At 37.3% G+C, this 16,361-nt stretch overlaps 2 protein-coding genes across 2 annotated transcripts; both read right to left on the bottom strand.

Annotated features, from left to right (window-relative positions):
• LOC311180552 (olfactory receptor 10R2-like) lies at positions 1-942 on the bottom strand (the record flags this gene model as incomplete). Its single annotated transcript, XM_084248481.1, has 1 exon — positions 1-942. One exon carries the CDS (start codon positions 940-942, stop codon positions 1-3), a length of 942 nt encoding a protein of 313 aa, XP_084104607.1.
• Positions 943-9,901: 8,959 nt separating this feature from the next.
• OR10K1 (olfactory receptor family 10 subfamily K member 1) lies at positions 9,902-10,841 on the bottom strand (the record flags this gene model as incomplete). The annotated part of the gene is given in 3 exon segments (XM_084248482.1): positions 9,902-10,491; positions 10,494-10,688; positions 10,691-10,841. Coding segments are annotated over 3 exon segments (936 nt in total).
• Positions 10,842-16,361: the final 5,520 nt, after the last annotated feature.

Here is a 16,361-nt window from a genome sequence, read left to right on the forward strand (position 1 = left end):
TTATAGAGTCTTAGAAGAAAACCCTGTCTTCCCAATCATTTTCCGAATGGCCACCTGAACATCTTTATTCCTGAGGCTGTACACCATGGGGTTCAACAGTGGGGTGATGACAGTGTAGGTCACTGTCACCAGCCTGTCTTTGCCTGATGAATATTTGGCTGAGGGTCTCAGGTAGACAAAGGAAGCACAGCCATAGTGGACAATAACCACAATGAGATGGGACGCGCAGGTGGAGAAGGCTTTACGCTTGCCTTCAGTTGATGGGATCTTCAGGATAGTCCGGACAATAAAACCATAAGAGATGCAAATGAAGATCCAGGGCACAACAAGCACTAAGACCCCACAGATGAAGATGATCAGTTCATTGATGTAGGTATCAGCACAGGCAAGACGGATGACTGGGGAGATGTCACAGAAGTAGTGGTTGACCTTGTTGGAGCCACAGAAAGGAAGGCTGAAGACCAAAGTCGTTCCCACAAGAGAAATTAGAAAGCCACTGACAATGCAACCTGCTGCCAGGAACCCACATACCCTCCAGTTCATGAGAATGGGGTAGTGCAAAGGCTGGCAGATAGCAGCATAGCGATCATAGCCCATCACTCCCAGGAGCAGGCAGTTGGTGACAGCAAAACCAAGGAAGAAGAACATCTGAGTGGCACAACAAATGAAGCAGACTGTCCTTAGGACAGAAAGTAGATTGATGAGCATCTTGGGCAGTATGACAATTGTGTAGAAGGTTTCAGAGGTAGAGAGGACACACAGAAAGAAGTACATGGGTGTGTGGAGGCTGCGATCTAAACAGATGACTGAGATGATAGTGACGTTTCCACTCAGGATGATCAAATAGAGGCAAAGAAAGATTGCAAAGAGGACAAGCTGCAATTCTCCAAGACTGGAGAAGCCCAGCAGTAGGAATTCAGTAATAGAAGAGGAATTGGCCATGGAGAGTTGATAGCACAGAATATAATCAATGTGATCAGATCCCAGGGCCTGTGGAATTGAGAAATCAGGGAGACTCACTCTTCAAAAAGTAGCTAGTCGAGTCTGGTTTGACTGAAGAACAGCAGGCGTGGAAGAGAAGAAAAAGGATCGCAAATTAACCAAAAGCTATCCTAAAATAATATATTTGAACAGTGTTGTTTTTCTGCCAATGATTCTAGCAGTGAATTGGAGGCCAATCATTCACATGAAGTATACAGACATTTGCTCAAGTAAAGTCTGTTTTCCAGAACCCTCCTTGCAAACTTATTTAAATTTTGTTTAATTTGGGGGTGGGCTAGATCTTAAAAAAAAAATCTTTAACTACATTGTGACTTTAAGTAGTCATAATTTTATCCACTTTATTGATACATATATTCAGTAAACAAAGGCACTGATTTCTGAGACTCCACCTCCCATCCTCATTTAATGTATTCCTCACTCAGGAAAGCATCCATCCATCCATCTGTATTTGCATCATTTGCCTTTAAGGAACACAGTTCCCTTTTGTTCCCACTCATACACCCCATTCCCACACAGTCATCAAAACTTATTTGGTTTACAACTGCTTCTACTGTCTTAGAAATAGTTTAATGATCCCCCAACAACTCTTATAGGATACAAGGCTTGATTTCCCTTCTAGAAAACTCACAGCTAGGACAGTTGTGCTCTGCTTCTGCATCCACTGGCTGCCCATGTAGTTATACATCTTACCCCAGGTACTATCCCTAAGGCCTCTACCACAGCCATTATCACTGGCACTAGATTATATGTATTTTCATCAAAAAATTCTTATCCCCTCTTATTTCCTGTCCAAAGCTGTTCTTATACCTGGGTTCTAAACCTCAATAAAAAGTTTTAAAATACTACTCATGCAAGCTATAAATTTCTGAAACATGTCTAAACACATGATTTTTCACATCCTCCACATCGAACCCACTTTTTGTTCTGCATTACTTCTAGGATCTGTTACCAGACCCCGGGACCCTGTCCCCTTTCCACTTTAGGTCATCCACACAATAGCAGCAAAACTGTCTTCCTATAGGACAAATCCTATCCTATTAGCAAGATGAAATGACCCTCAATTATGAAGTTAAAACAATTATGCTCTAAGTTGTTAGCACTTTCCCAAATGTACCTTTCCACTCATAACTGCCACTATATATACTTTAAAATGCATGTTAGCATTGAAACCTTTGGGGAAATCACATCATTTTTCATACTACCTCCTAAATCTGGGTAGTCCACGCTTTATGTTTGTTATTGTTTACATCATTTAGTTTATGACCTTCTTTAAATTCTCAGATAAAATAACATGTATTCATTGACTCTTTTGTACAACTTACAGGCTGTGCTTTTTCACTTTCTCTAGGTTTTCTTAACAGTCATTAGAACTCCTATTTGTTTTGCTACTACTATCACAAGTCTGCTTTTGACTCCACAAATTACAACTTAACAAGATGCAACAACTCATACATAAATGACCAGGCACCCCAATTTCTCTTATAAATTATTTTAAACTCCCAGGATATGGCATTTGATTCCAAGGGTTGTCCAAACTTGTTCCCTTAATATTAACTTAAAATATAAAATTAACCTGTGCTGCAATATTTGGGGAGGAAAAAATCTCTTAATATCATTGTTAAATACAGAGACAAAAGAAACTATTTCATCTTCTTTTGTGATTATCAAGTCATTTCCTCCATCACGTCTTTGCTGAACTATTTTGTTTTAATTTTAAAAGTACTTCACTGTATGTCTTGAAATCCTTTACAAATAAAAAAATCCATTATTATTTTCTCTTTGGCTTAGACAAAGGTTTAGCAAAATTTTGAAGTGGCACTAGAATCAGACTTTAACTCTGGTTTTGATACCTTTGAATTACCTTGTCTCTATGAATACATATGGATGTAAATATTTATAGGACGCATTATATATGTATGTAATAGATATTATAAAATACATTTTATATATATATACATACATATATATATATATATATATATATATATATATATCTCCTAGCATCCTTTCTGTCATTTGATCTTATTTACTCTTTTTCACTAATGGTAACTGGTTTTCCTTATAATAATTTCTTTTGTAACTAGTTTATATGTTTGTCATTGACTCAACAAATTACAACTTACCAAAGACCAGAATCCACATTACCAAGTATAAATGACCAATGATTCCAGTTTCTCTTTGAAATTATTTCAAAATACCAGGTAGATGGCATTTGATTCCAGGGCTTCTCCAAATTTTTTTCTAGGGTAAAAACAGATCACTAGCTCATGGAAAAATGCAACAATTTCTAAATTTAACCTACAATTTGACTGTATTTTCTGCTCTTCTCAATAAAGGCTGCTCTTCTCAATAAAGAATCAAAGTCCTGAATAAAAATAAAAATTTCACATTGCTTCAAATCAGAGTTCTAGTGGCCAGTGCCTTGCAGGTATCTTCATTCTCAGATACTTCCTAGAACCATCTATGAGAGTTTCTAGGTGAAATATGCCAAAATTATCTTTCCTGTAATAATGCCCCGTGCACATGTTCCATCTTCCACGAACTCTTTGGACCAGTGTAAGAAAACTGTCTACACAACTCCACAGCAGAACATCACCTGTTCTTGGCTATTGCCTCAACAAGTCTCACCCATGGTCTTTCCTTTACATATTAGTATGACCTCAATGCCTTGTTTGATAATTGAGATTCCCCACCTCCATGGGGAGCTAATTACAACATTGTGCCCAATATCAGTCCATAATTTCCCCAATTAATAAGTAGAACTACAGTAATACACTATGAGAATTCTTTGGTCAGAGAGAAGGCCCTTTCTAATAAACCCTTGGGTTAGTTTCCTCCAAGAATTTCTCTGGGGATTTATTAGAGAAGTGAAGGCTTTCTGGGTACCATTTGTTAAAACCAACATCAATGAAACTACTTACCTAGTTACTCTAAATTTCTATTGTCACATTCTCATTTCTTTTTTTTTTTTTTATTTTTTTTTTTAATAGAGGCATGTTTTATTTATTTATTTGTTTGTTTGTTTTGTTTATACATGCACTGGGTACAGTCAGAAGCACGGGAGGGTGAGAGAATTCACCAGAGCCAGAGCGGGGAGCAGAGCAGGCAGAAGGACCGAAGTACACTGCTGAGGGGAGCAGCGGGCGGCAGGAGAGGTCTGCGCGCCATGTGGGACCCTCCTCAGGTGGCCGGGGAGCAGCCGGGGATCGAACCAGCGCCACAGAGGCCGCCGGCAGCTTCGCAACCCAGTGCTCAACCGCTGCGCCACCGGGGAGGCCCACACATTCTCATTTCTAAAAGCTAGAAGAGGAGAAGAAAGGAGCAAAGGACAGAGGACAGAATGTTAGAATGGCAGGGGCAGCACAAGACTTGCATGGACAACATGTTTGCTCCTGGAATATAATGTGAGCATGATAAATATTTGCTCAATAAATAAAGAAAAAATTTGGGTTGTGTAGTAAAATGTGATAGTTCCCTGGTTTACATTTTAGCTCAGATTTCTCCTTTAGTAGAACTTCTACCTTATTTCTTCAGATTTCACCTTTATCCTCTCTCCTGGTGAGTGCAGATGCTTGGGGTAGAAGTAGGCAAATGCCATGGAGTCATGAAGGACTCAGGGGCTCATGTGAGCTGCTCTTGGATAAGTTATGTCAAGATGCCATAGAGATGTGGCAGTAGGAGAAAAATTCCAAATTATAGAGCGAGAACTTGCTGAATAAGACATGGTGGCTTCTCTCTCCTGTAGTGATGCCAGAGTTTGAGACCATGGCTACATCTTCAGGAAATGCTTTGTTGAGAAGATTTATACACATGTTTTATCATTCTTTAGACATGCAGAGGGTTAAATATAGGCACTTTTTTGGCAATTTTCACCTAGAGAAATGGTCTATTGCCTTAGCCCCCTGAATCTAAATAGACTAAGTGACTGCTAAGACAAACAGATTGTAGCAACAGCAATGCTGTATCATTTATAAAAACCTGGTCTTTAGAGACTGGAGCTTTCAAGCCCTGCTTCTTTACATATCCACATTTTTACCTGAGCCACCATATTTTGTGGTAGCCCAAGCAGTCCTTGGAGAATCTATGTGATGAGAATCCTAATCAATAACCCCAGTTAACATGGTATGACCAGCCACACAAGTGAGAAATTTTGGCAAGGGATCCATCAACCCTAGTGTGTTTTTCAAATTGATCTCACAAAGAGCTCAGGCAAACTATTCTCAAGGACTCCTGACAAAATTATAGATGTGTGTGCAAAATAAATAACTATTGTAACTTTAATAACTAATGTTCTGAGTGGTTTGTTATGGCAAAAATATATAATTAGAGCAGAATATATTATCTAAAGGCAAGGAACTGCACTTAAAATCCATGACACCGATTTTATTTTTTTAATATATTTTATTTTTTAATATATTTTTATTGAACTAGCATTATTTTATATCCATGTTCATTTTTTTCCACAATAAAGGATTTTTCCCTTCAGGTGGGGTCACCATAGTTCTTCACCACCAAATCACCCATAATTCTCCCTCAGAGTCTGTTGTAATCATCTCCTTCCTTTTTCTGGCTCCTCTTCCCTCCAACCCCCCACCCTGATGCTTCAGATCTATAGTCAACTTTCAAGCATTGGTTTTAAAGTTTGTCTTTGTCTGAGCTTTGTTTGGTTTCGTTATATTTTACATGTAAGTGAGATCAGCCAGTATTTATCTTTCTCTTTCTGGCTGATCTCACTTAGGATAATCCTTTCCAGTTCCATCCATGTTGCCACAGATGGAATGAGTTTCTCTTTTTTGGATCCCTGAGTAGTATTCCACTGGGTATAACCACATCTTTTTGATACACTCATTTGCCCTGACACTAATTTTAGAAATGACACTAACTTTAGAAAAGTTAGTGTCTGGACACTAATTTTAGAAATGGTGGTAAGAGAATGTGTAAAAACTTCAGATGTCTGTTACATAGTGCTGATAAGTATTTGAAAGATAAAGAAAAATGTTATAATTTGAGATAAAAATGGGGAAATTATGTTGTGTTGAGAATTTTGACATTTTCTGAAAAACAGAACACATATAATAAACTCATGAAACTTTCTGGGGACATTACTGGGAAAATTATAGAAAGTGCCAATAGAATCTATAAGACTTAATGACTGATTTCATGTGTATGGTACGGAAGTGGGGATGGTGGGATGGGGTGGTGGGAAGTGTGGGATGTGAATGATAAAGATAGCTTCCATGTGCATGACTTGGTTTCCTTGGTAGATGGAGTTAACATTCACAAAAATATGGCATGAAAACAGCCAGGCATGTTTGGGAGCAGGACATGGTGAATTTAGTTCATACTGTCTCAAAAATTCTAATAGTTATTACAACTGTCTTCTCAGACAAGTGGCCTGGATAACCAGAGTTGGCCTGGGAGGGATGGCAAGCTTGTTTAAAATAGAGGACATAGAATCAGATCTGTTCATGGTTTGCATCACAGTTCTTTTCCTTGTTTGTATAACTTGGACAAAAAAATTCTTCTGTTTCTAATTACTTACAGTTTCTACTTCTAGTTTCTAATGATTGAAAAATGGGACTGGTAAGCTATTACCAAAAATTGTTGTGAAGTTTAAAAAAGACATTTTACATGAGTGATATCTTCCAGTATTTGTCTTTCTCCTGACTTTTTCACTTAGCATAATCCCCTCCAGCTCCATCCATGTTGTTGCAAGTGGCAAGAGTTCGCCTATTTATAGCCAAGTACTATTCCATCATATATATAGACCACATCTTCATAATATACTCATCTGTCATCGGGCAGTTAGGTTGTTTCCATACCTTGGCTATTGTAAATAATGCTACAGTGGGGAGTGCATACGTCTCTCTGAATATAAACAAAACAAAGGAACTGGAAAAAACAAAAACAAAACAGGACCTAGAAATAAAACTACAAAATAGAAGCTACTACAGTGGGAGAAAAATTGGGTGTGGGAAAAAAAATCAGAGAAGGGGCCCAATGGTCTAGGCTAAAGGCGCTTTTGGTGGTAGATGTCAGATGGTATTATTTATCTGAGGAGGTGTGACCCTATTCCTCTGAATCATATACAGCATTGTAAACCAATGTTACCTCACCAAAATAAATAGGTAAAGAAAAAAATTTAAAGATTTATTTATTTATGCATACAAGAACTGGAGTGCAGGCCAGAGGTATGGGGATGAGAGGATTCACCAGAGACAGAGTGGGGAACAACACAAGCAGAATGACTGAAATACACTGCTGAAGGGAGCAGCGGACGAGACAGGAGAGGTCTGCTGTGCCACGTGGGTTAACTCCCTGGCCAGGGATCAAACTGCAGTGGCTGCAGATAGCTTCATAGCAATGAGGCTTAACCCCTTGCTCTACCAGGGAGGCCCAAGAAAAACATTTTTAAAACATATCATTATACTGTAATATGTAGGACAACATAAACATATGTTATTATTATAGATATGGAGAGTGAGGTTCAAGCAGGGTACAAGATTTGCCCAAATGAGTAAACAAATGTCATGAAAGGACAACAAATTAGATTTTCAGACTTTCAGTTCCACGTTGTCTAAAACAGAGATTCGTGGGAGTCTCTTCCTTTATGGCAATCCAATTTATGGTGTATTCTTTAAGTTATCTTACTAAGATTGGACTTGTGTAGGGGCTTTCATAATACCTCACCTCCTCCCTTTGCTAGCAAAAGCATTACTTGATTAAATAATTGAAAAGATTTAGTGGAGACTATAACTGTTGAACAGATGGAAAGTAAATTAATCCCAGGGGGTTACAACAAGAATTGGGGTTCTTGCTGGGTTTGTCTTTCCACCCTTCTCCTGGAGGAAAAGATCCTTTAACTCTCAGAACAGTTTCGGTAAAAAGGAGAGAAAATCAAAGCCCATTCTATAGATGAGAGTCTTAAGGACAACCCTCTAGTCATAAAGATGAAGTCTCCATGTCAGCCATTAATCCCTAGGATTGGCACTAGAATCACCTTACAAAATGTTATCTAGAACACCTCTTGCAATACTGCCTTTTTACCACATGTAAAGCAAGGCATTTCAAGTCAGATTGAGAACAAGGAAGACATCATACAAGGTGGAAGAGAACCAGCCTAAGAGTGTTAAGAGGCCTGAGTTAATTCCAACCATCGTGCTTAATGATGTTTTGAAGTTCTTGCAGCAATTTGAAGAAGAAGGATGAGAAATGGAAATAAAGAAGGGGCATAATTGAAAACTATATAAGCCCGTAGAGTCTATAGGACTTAGGGGTTGATTCAATACATGGTGGAAGAAAGAAAAAAGAGTGTGGTGTTCCCTTTCAGGTCTTCAGTGAGCTGACATTCACCACGTTGGGGCAAAAAAGGTGGCTGAGCAAGCCTGGAGGCAGAATAGACAAGGTTATTCTTACACAAACATCCCTTCCACTCCAAGCATTATACAAGGAACAGGGTCATTAAGGTTGTGTTTAATATAAAATCCACACCATCAGAAAATTCAACTTCATTGTACAGACCAAAAAAAATATTCTACTGACCTTGCTTGACCTTTCTTGCATCAGGGCATTTAAACTTGTTGCCCCTGTATTAAAAGGATCTCCACAAATAATCTTTACTTAGTGACACCATTCATCCATTCGTAATTAAACATAGGTCTGGATTCTATGAGAGCACCAAGAAAGCCTAAGTTAATGTTACAAAAAGTCCCTGAGTGGCTTTAGAGAGAGACTGAGTACCTTTAGAAAGAAAGTGAGAGGGTGACTAAGGTTGTCTTGAAATATAAGTGAGATTGCAAATTAAATAAAGGAGAGATGATGTTTCAAAAAGAAGATGCAACCCAAGAGAAAACAGGATACAGAACAATGTCACTTTTGTATCAACAAATAATAGTTCAAAGTGCACAACTGCACACATATGAGAAATTGATAGTAATAGTAGTAACTCTAGCAACAATCATTGAGGAAAGGTAGGCAGAGACTAGATGATAAGTTCTTGCTAATGGGAGAGACTTGACTTCCCCATGTGTGGCAGGGGAGTCATTTGAAGGGTTTTTCATAGATGGACTTTCTGATTATTAATCTCACCATATTGATTTATTATTTATTATTTAATACTATATATTATATAATATATACAATATACGCTAACCATATTGACATTATTTCTATCATTTTGTTCAGATTACTTGAGATACTTCAGCTAGTCTAAAATGTTATTAGCTACTTTGAGGAGAATAAATAGGTACGATGTTCAAATAATGAGTAGAGGAGCTAAGACAGCATGGGAAGGACATGCATATATCTAGATAAGCTAGATAGAGACATGAATATAGAAGTGGATATAGGCATATATATGAAAGAAAATCTATAATGTTTCCAGTCTCAAACAATGGACAAAAGAATCCCACAGGCCAAGGCATCTCAATATAAATAGGTTGAGGGAGGCTAATCAAGGACCAAAAAGAATCTCTAATATTTTCTACAGAACAGAGGATACCTAAACTTTGGTTTTCTTCAGGAAAGGGAGAACTCAGAGCAGGAAAAATAGGAAGAGTCAGATTTTCTTCTGCTATTCCTTGCAACTAGACAGCTAGGGTATATTTTTGCTTTCGCGAGTTGACTTATTTGCTTTTGAATACTCAATTTTTAGAACAGTGAAACATAATGAATTTTGCCCTAGAAATAATAATTCCTTTCCCACACCTGCGTAGCCTTCTTAACATATCACTAAGTGTAGAAAGCCAGAATATCTCAACTTCTTTGAGCCTCATTCTCATATGTAAAATGTCCTTATGTTACAGCATGTTAGATTCTTAAATGAGAAAAAGTGTGAAAGCACATATGTTACCTGACACATAAAAGCATATAATTAATTGAATAGTTTAAAATTGGCTCCTTAATGAGCAGGATATGAAATATGGCCCATTACTCTTCTAAAGGCTGATTTGAATTCCTTATTTCTCAGACTGTAAATCATTGGATTGAACAATGGAGTGAGGATGGTATAAGACACAGGTATTAGGCTGTCCAGACTTGAAGAATAATTAGATTTTGGCCTAAAGTAGATGAAAGAGGCACAACCATAATGAACAGTCACCACAATGAGATGGGAGCCACAGGTAGAGAAGGCCTTGTACCTTCCAACAGTGGATGAGATTTTCATGATGGCAGAAATGATGCGGATGTAGGATATGAGAATAAGTAGCAGTGGAATTACCAAGACAAACACACCCAGCATAAATATGACCAACTGACTAAAGTTGGGATTGTGGGATGCCAGCTTGAGGACAGGAGAGATGTCACAGAAGAAGTGATGGAGTCGGTTGGAGGAGTGGAAGGGCAGATGACATATCAGGGAGGTGATGATCTGTGCAACAGTAAAGCCACAGGCACAGGCAACAGCCACCAGGCCCCCACACACCCCAGGCCCCATGATCACAGTGTAGCGCAGAGGGTTACAGATGGCTAGGTAGCGGTCATAGCCATAGCTGCCAGCAGGAAAGAGTGAGAGCAGCCAAGGAAGAGAAAAGTAAACATCTGGATAGTGCAGCCCAGGAAGGAGATGGTCTCCTTCTGAGCCAGCAGATCCACCAGCATCTTGGGTACAATGACAAAGGTGTAGCATGTCTCAAAGCAAGAGAGAACAGCGAGGAAGAAGTACATGGGGGTATGAAGGCTCTGTCCAGCACAATGGTGGAAATGATAATGGCATTGGTGCCCAGAGTGAACAGGTAGACGAGCGGGAAAACAACGAAGAGTAGTTGCTGCAGCCCACCCAGAGAGGAGAAGCCGAGGAAGATGAACTCCCTCACTGAGGTCTCATTGACCTGCTCCATGGACACTGCTATGGAGGTGAGCCAGGGACAGAGACAAAGACCAGGATCCAGGGAGGAGAGTAGAAATTTATGGGAAACTCAGAAATTCTGCAGTGGCAGGCATTTCCAGAGGTGTGATGGAATCGCTTCTTCATTCCTTCTCAAGAGTGCCTGCTAAAATAAGAATTAAGGCTAACTAGGCAATAGAATAACTGATAACCAGTTAGAACATTTTTCCTAAGACTAGAACATTTATCTTTCTAGCCCAGGATTAAGGAAATGTTCAATAGTTTTCCCTTGCATCTTACTTAGGGATCACTGCTTTTCCTGCTCATTACAAGCCCAAGGAAACTAGGCTTCCAAAAGTGAAAAATATGGTTAACTCCAGCTAACTGAACCTCAACAGAACCTAAAATGAAAGAATGCGCTCAACACTGCGGGTTAAACTCAGTTAATTTTCTATCAGAAAATGGAAAGGAAAGGGAAGATTTGGATGATCTCTGAGCAAAAGCAGGAAAGGTTATGTGTCTACTTACTACTTATTAAATGCCAAGATATTTGATAATAATACCTTATGTCTTATTGTTGTGATTACTCATTACAGTTTTAACTAGATGCACAAACGAGCAAGGAGGATAAAATAAAATATAAGAAATAAGAAAGTAAAAAAAGTCAGTGTTAATTTGTGAAGACTAAGGAGAGGATCATCACAGATACTAGGAGAGTCCCGCTGCTCAGTTAGTACATACATTGCTCTTCTCCTTCAAATTCAGACAGAAGCAGTTATTTGGCATCTGGGATCCCTTAGAAAGTAGATTCTAAGTCAAATTCAGAACCAGAGGACACAACAGCAGGAGAGTGTGGTTTTGTTTGGGCCAGAAGCTTTCAGTCACATCAATAGAGGGAGCCTTCCTTATCCATTCAAACTCTCAGCTTCTCCAGCCAAAGTCACTATCTTTACAAGTCCTGGTGACCAGCACAAGATGTGATTATTAGAAGCACATATCATTGGACTCCTGAGGCTAGATCTACTCCCCTGAAGACATTGTCTTGGGGTTAATCAGAAGTCAAGTTTATTTTTTAAAAACATTGTTACCTGGTTCTCGAAGGTAGCCTTTGGTGAAGAAACTTGGTTATTGGAATTATAATTCACCGATGTCTGCAGTGGACGTTGAGTCCATCTGCATTGAATTCTAAAAGAGAAATCACCACAATTAAGACTGTAATGCACATTCAAAAAAGATAAACACATGCAATTTGCAGCAACATGGATGGAGCTGGAAGGGATCATGCTCAGCGAAATAAGCCAGAAAGAAAAAGAAAAACATCGGATGGTCTCACTCATAGCAGGAATCTAGAAAACCTAAATAAGGGACCAGGAAAAAGAATAACTATAAGAAAGAAAAAATCAAAATCAACAAACAACTATGAACCAGAGACACACTATGGGGGTGGGGGTGGGGAAAGGAGGGATTGGGGTCAAAATAAGGGGGTTGCAATTGCATGGGGAATATAAAAATAAAATTTAAAAAAAAAAGACTGTAATGCACAGACCAGGTGAAAATTTTTCACTAAATTTTAAGTCAGGAAACTGGTGTCTTTGTCCAGTGATTCTCAGTTTCAGATATTATAAGAGTCAAAAGAGGTCTTAATTATGGATTCATCTTCCCAGTTTTTGTCCATACAGTTCTAACTAGGAACACTGAGGTGTCCTGCAAGCATCCAAATTTTAAACAAGTATATTAAACCTTGTTGAGCTATATCATTGTTTATTATCTTATACAATTTTCACTAGAAAGACAAAATATAAGGTCACTTTTTATAAAAGTAAATTCATAAATAAAATTCTAATCCAAATCTCTACATAATTCCTTAAGATAAACTGACCATCGAATGTACATGAAAGAATAAGACAATTTTGATACAGAGCAAATAATACAGGGGCTCACTCTTCCCACTAGTAAGATGCATTAGTAATAAAAAGGAGCATGCTATGGGGAACAGGAAGAGGTCCATAGTATAAAGAAATAGAAAAGAGTGCTCAGAAATTGATCTCGGTATATTTGACAATTTGGTCTTTGACAGAAGTGATCTCACAAATCAATGAGAAAACTATAATTATTTATCAAATAATACTGGAAAATCTGATTCTTTCTATTAATCCATCACTTAGAAGGAAGTGACCTGGTAGAACAATGAAAGTGGGTTGCTGAAGGCTGTTATAGCACAACTATGTAATAGCACCTGACAAGTCCCATTTATCAACTCAAAGCAGTACATATTTCTGAACCAACAAATCATGTATTGTGTCCATTCTTCAACAACAATACATAAATCTAGGAATCAATTTGAGAGGTGATGGAAATAATTCCTTCCATACTGGCCATGTGGGGCTCTTTGTAATCCCATATGAATTTCAAGGTGGAGGGTCCTATTTCTGTAAAGAATGCCTATGGGATTTTGATAAGGGCTATATTAAATCTGTATATCACTGTGGATACTATGGACATTTTTAGCAATAATAATCTTCCAGTCTGTGAACACTGAATATCTTTCCACTTACATTTTTCTTCCTTAATTTCTTTTATCAATATTTTATAATTTTCAGTGTACAACTCTTTCACCTTTTTGGTTGATTTTATTCCTATTTTATTCACTTTGTTGTTAACTTGCTTTTTCTATATAGGAACATGATTTTTGTAAGTTGATTTTGTATCTTGCAGCTTTACTGGGTTTATTAGCTTTAACTGGTTGAATTAGTTAATTGTTGAATGGTTTTTCTAGTTGAATTTTTAGGCTTTTCCATATACATGCTTATGTCATCTGCAAATAGAAATCAATTTTACTTCTTCCTTTCCTATTTGGATGTTCTGGCTAGGACTTCTAGAACTGTAGTAATGAGGATAGTCAATCTTGCCTTGTATGAGATCTTAGAAATCCTTCAGTTTTTCCCTATTGATTATGATCTAGCAGTGGGTTTTTCACATATGGTTTTTATTGTGCTAATGAAACTTCTTTCTATAACCAAGTCATTCAGAGTTTTAATCATGAATGAATGATGAACTTTGTCAAATGTGTTTTCTGCATCTATTGTGTTGATTATGTTTTTTCTTTCATTTTGTTACTATGATGATCAGTGATTGATTTGTATATGTTAAACCATCCTTGTTTGTCAAGTTTCAGTCTCACTTGATAGCAATATGTAAGAATTGTAATGTGCTGTTGTATTTGGCTTCCTAGAATTTTGTTGAGGATTTTTGCAACTATATTCATCAGAGATATTGGCCTGTAGCTGTTATGTGATAACTTTGCCTGACTTTGGTGTCAGGGTTCTGTTAGCCTCATGCTATAAACTTGAAAATCTTCCCTCATCTCCCATTTTTTTTGGAAAAATTTAAGGGGGATTGATATTAATTCTTCCTTGCATTTTTGGCAAAATTCAACCATGAAATCATCTGATCCTGCATCTTTATTAGGAGATTTCTGATTACTAATTAATGTCCTTATTTGTTATTGGTCTATTCAAGCTTTATATTTTTATTTCATTCAGTTTTGGTATCTTCGCTATTTCTAGGAATTTATCCATTTCTGATATATTATCCAATTTGTACAATTGCTCTTATTAGTTCCTTAATACCCATTTTATTTCTGAGTCATGCATTGTCTCTTTTTTTATTTTTTATTTTATTAAGCCTTCTCTCTTTTTTCTCTAACAAAGTATGGCTTTGTCAATTTTTTTTTCAAAATAATTATCTTAAACTTGCTGGGTATTTTCTTCATAGAACATCATTTATGAATTATTTTTAATTGTATTATTTTACTTAAACAACAGAAATTCATTGTATCAATTTTGGAGGCAAGAAGTTCAAAATTAAGGAGTCAGTAGTCTTGCTCCTTCTGAGAGCTGTGCAGGACTCACTCTGGCTTATACCTGCCCATCTTCTCTATGTGTCTTCACAGTGTCTCATCTATGTCTGTCTTCAAATTTCCTTTTTCTTAATTGAATCATTTTTATTTAGCCAATGTTGGTTCACAACACTCCTTGTATATCCCCCTTCATTCAAAGGCATGTGCTTCCAAGTCATTGTCCCTCTCCCCTCCCCAGAGCCTCAAACTAAGTCAGCAGCCCTGCCATTTGGGTCCCCCAACCCAGATGCAGTTCAGATGCTTCTCTCTACCCACCTCCGGTCCAATGATATCTCCATCTTACAGAGCATACTCCTACTATTATCATAATGCAGTCTATTTCTCTTTCAGATCTGTTAATATTTTGCTTTATTTTGGGTGCACTAACCCTTTAATCATTATATAATGACCTTCTTTGTCTCTTGTGACAGTTTTTGATCTAACATTTATTTTTTTTCTAATATAAAGATATCCACCCTTTCCTATTGTTTAGTTAACTTTTGCATGAAATTTCTTTTTCTATCCCTTTGCTTTCAGCCTATGTGACCCTTAAAGCTAAAGTGAATCTCTTGTATTGTTGGATCTTACGTGTTTATTTAACCTGCCATTCCCTGGATCCTATTTTTTCTTAAAAATTAGAGTTGCTATTAAACTGCCCGGGCAAAAAAGAGTATGTCTAAAATCCAGAAGATATTGCAAGTCATCTCTCATTACTGCATATACAAAGGCAAATTTTTTCCATCAAAAATTTTTTTGATTTGCCATTCATTTACAAAAAATGTATGTTTGGGATTACAACTTTACACCTCACCCTGGGCACGTGCTTCATTTGTCTTCCATCAAAGCTCCAGTGTACAAAGGCAATTTTTAACAGACTATTAGAACAACCTAATTTAGGCAAAGTTACTAATGGTTCAGAGCCTTCAAAAAGGTTGAGATACTGGCTGACTTCAAAATAATATTGAATAGGCGGAAGAAAAACAATGTATAAATATTTATGACATCCTTGTGATTAGTTACAGAAATGAGGATTTCAGTGACTGTAATTCATTTCTTGCTTGCTATATATGCATATATTTGCATGTGTGAACATTGTTGGCATACAATGCATATTGATTAAATTACATGATGGATGCATACATGAATACCTGCATTGATTAATGCAGTCAAAGAAATGAATATAGTGGATAGAGAAGGTTAGAGTTTGTGCCCCCCTTGAATGCAGACAAAATTAAAGTGCATAAAGCAGGAGAGATGCAGAAAAAGTATCAGCCTTATTTAACTAGCAAACTTGAAGGAGAAGGAGGCAACTCTATGAATTTGTCATGGTGGAATTTATTTTATCCCTCAAAACAGCTAATATACATCTGGAATCTATATGGTTAATCACTAGGGAAATTACAGTTTATCACTTTATTCAGCAGATAAAACCTTAAATGAAAATGAATGACCTGTGGTACATATATACATATATACCATGGAATATTACTCAGCATTCAAAAAAGATAAACACATGCAATTTGCAGCAACATGGATGGCACTGGAAGGGATCATGCTCAGCGAAATAAGCCAAAAAGAAAAAGAAAAATACCGATGGTCTCACTCATAGCAGGAATCTAGAAAACTTAAATAAGG

The sequence above is a fragment of the Talpa europaea genome, assembly GCF_964194135.1.
Source record: "Talpa europaea genome assembly, chromosome: 12".
Taxonomy (NCBI): Eukaryota; Metazoa; Chordata; class Mammalia; order Eulipotyphla; family Talpidae; genus Talpa; species Talpa europaea.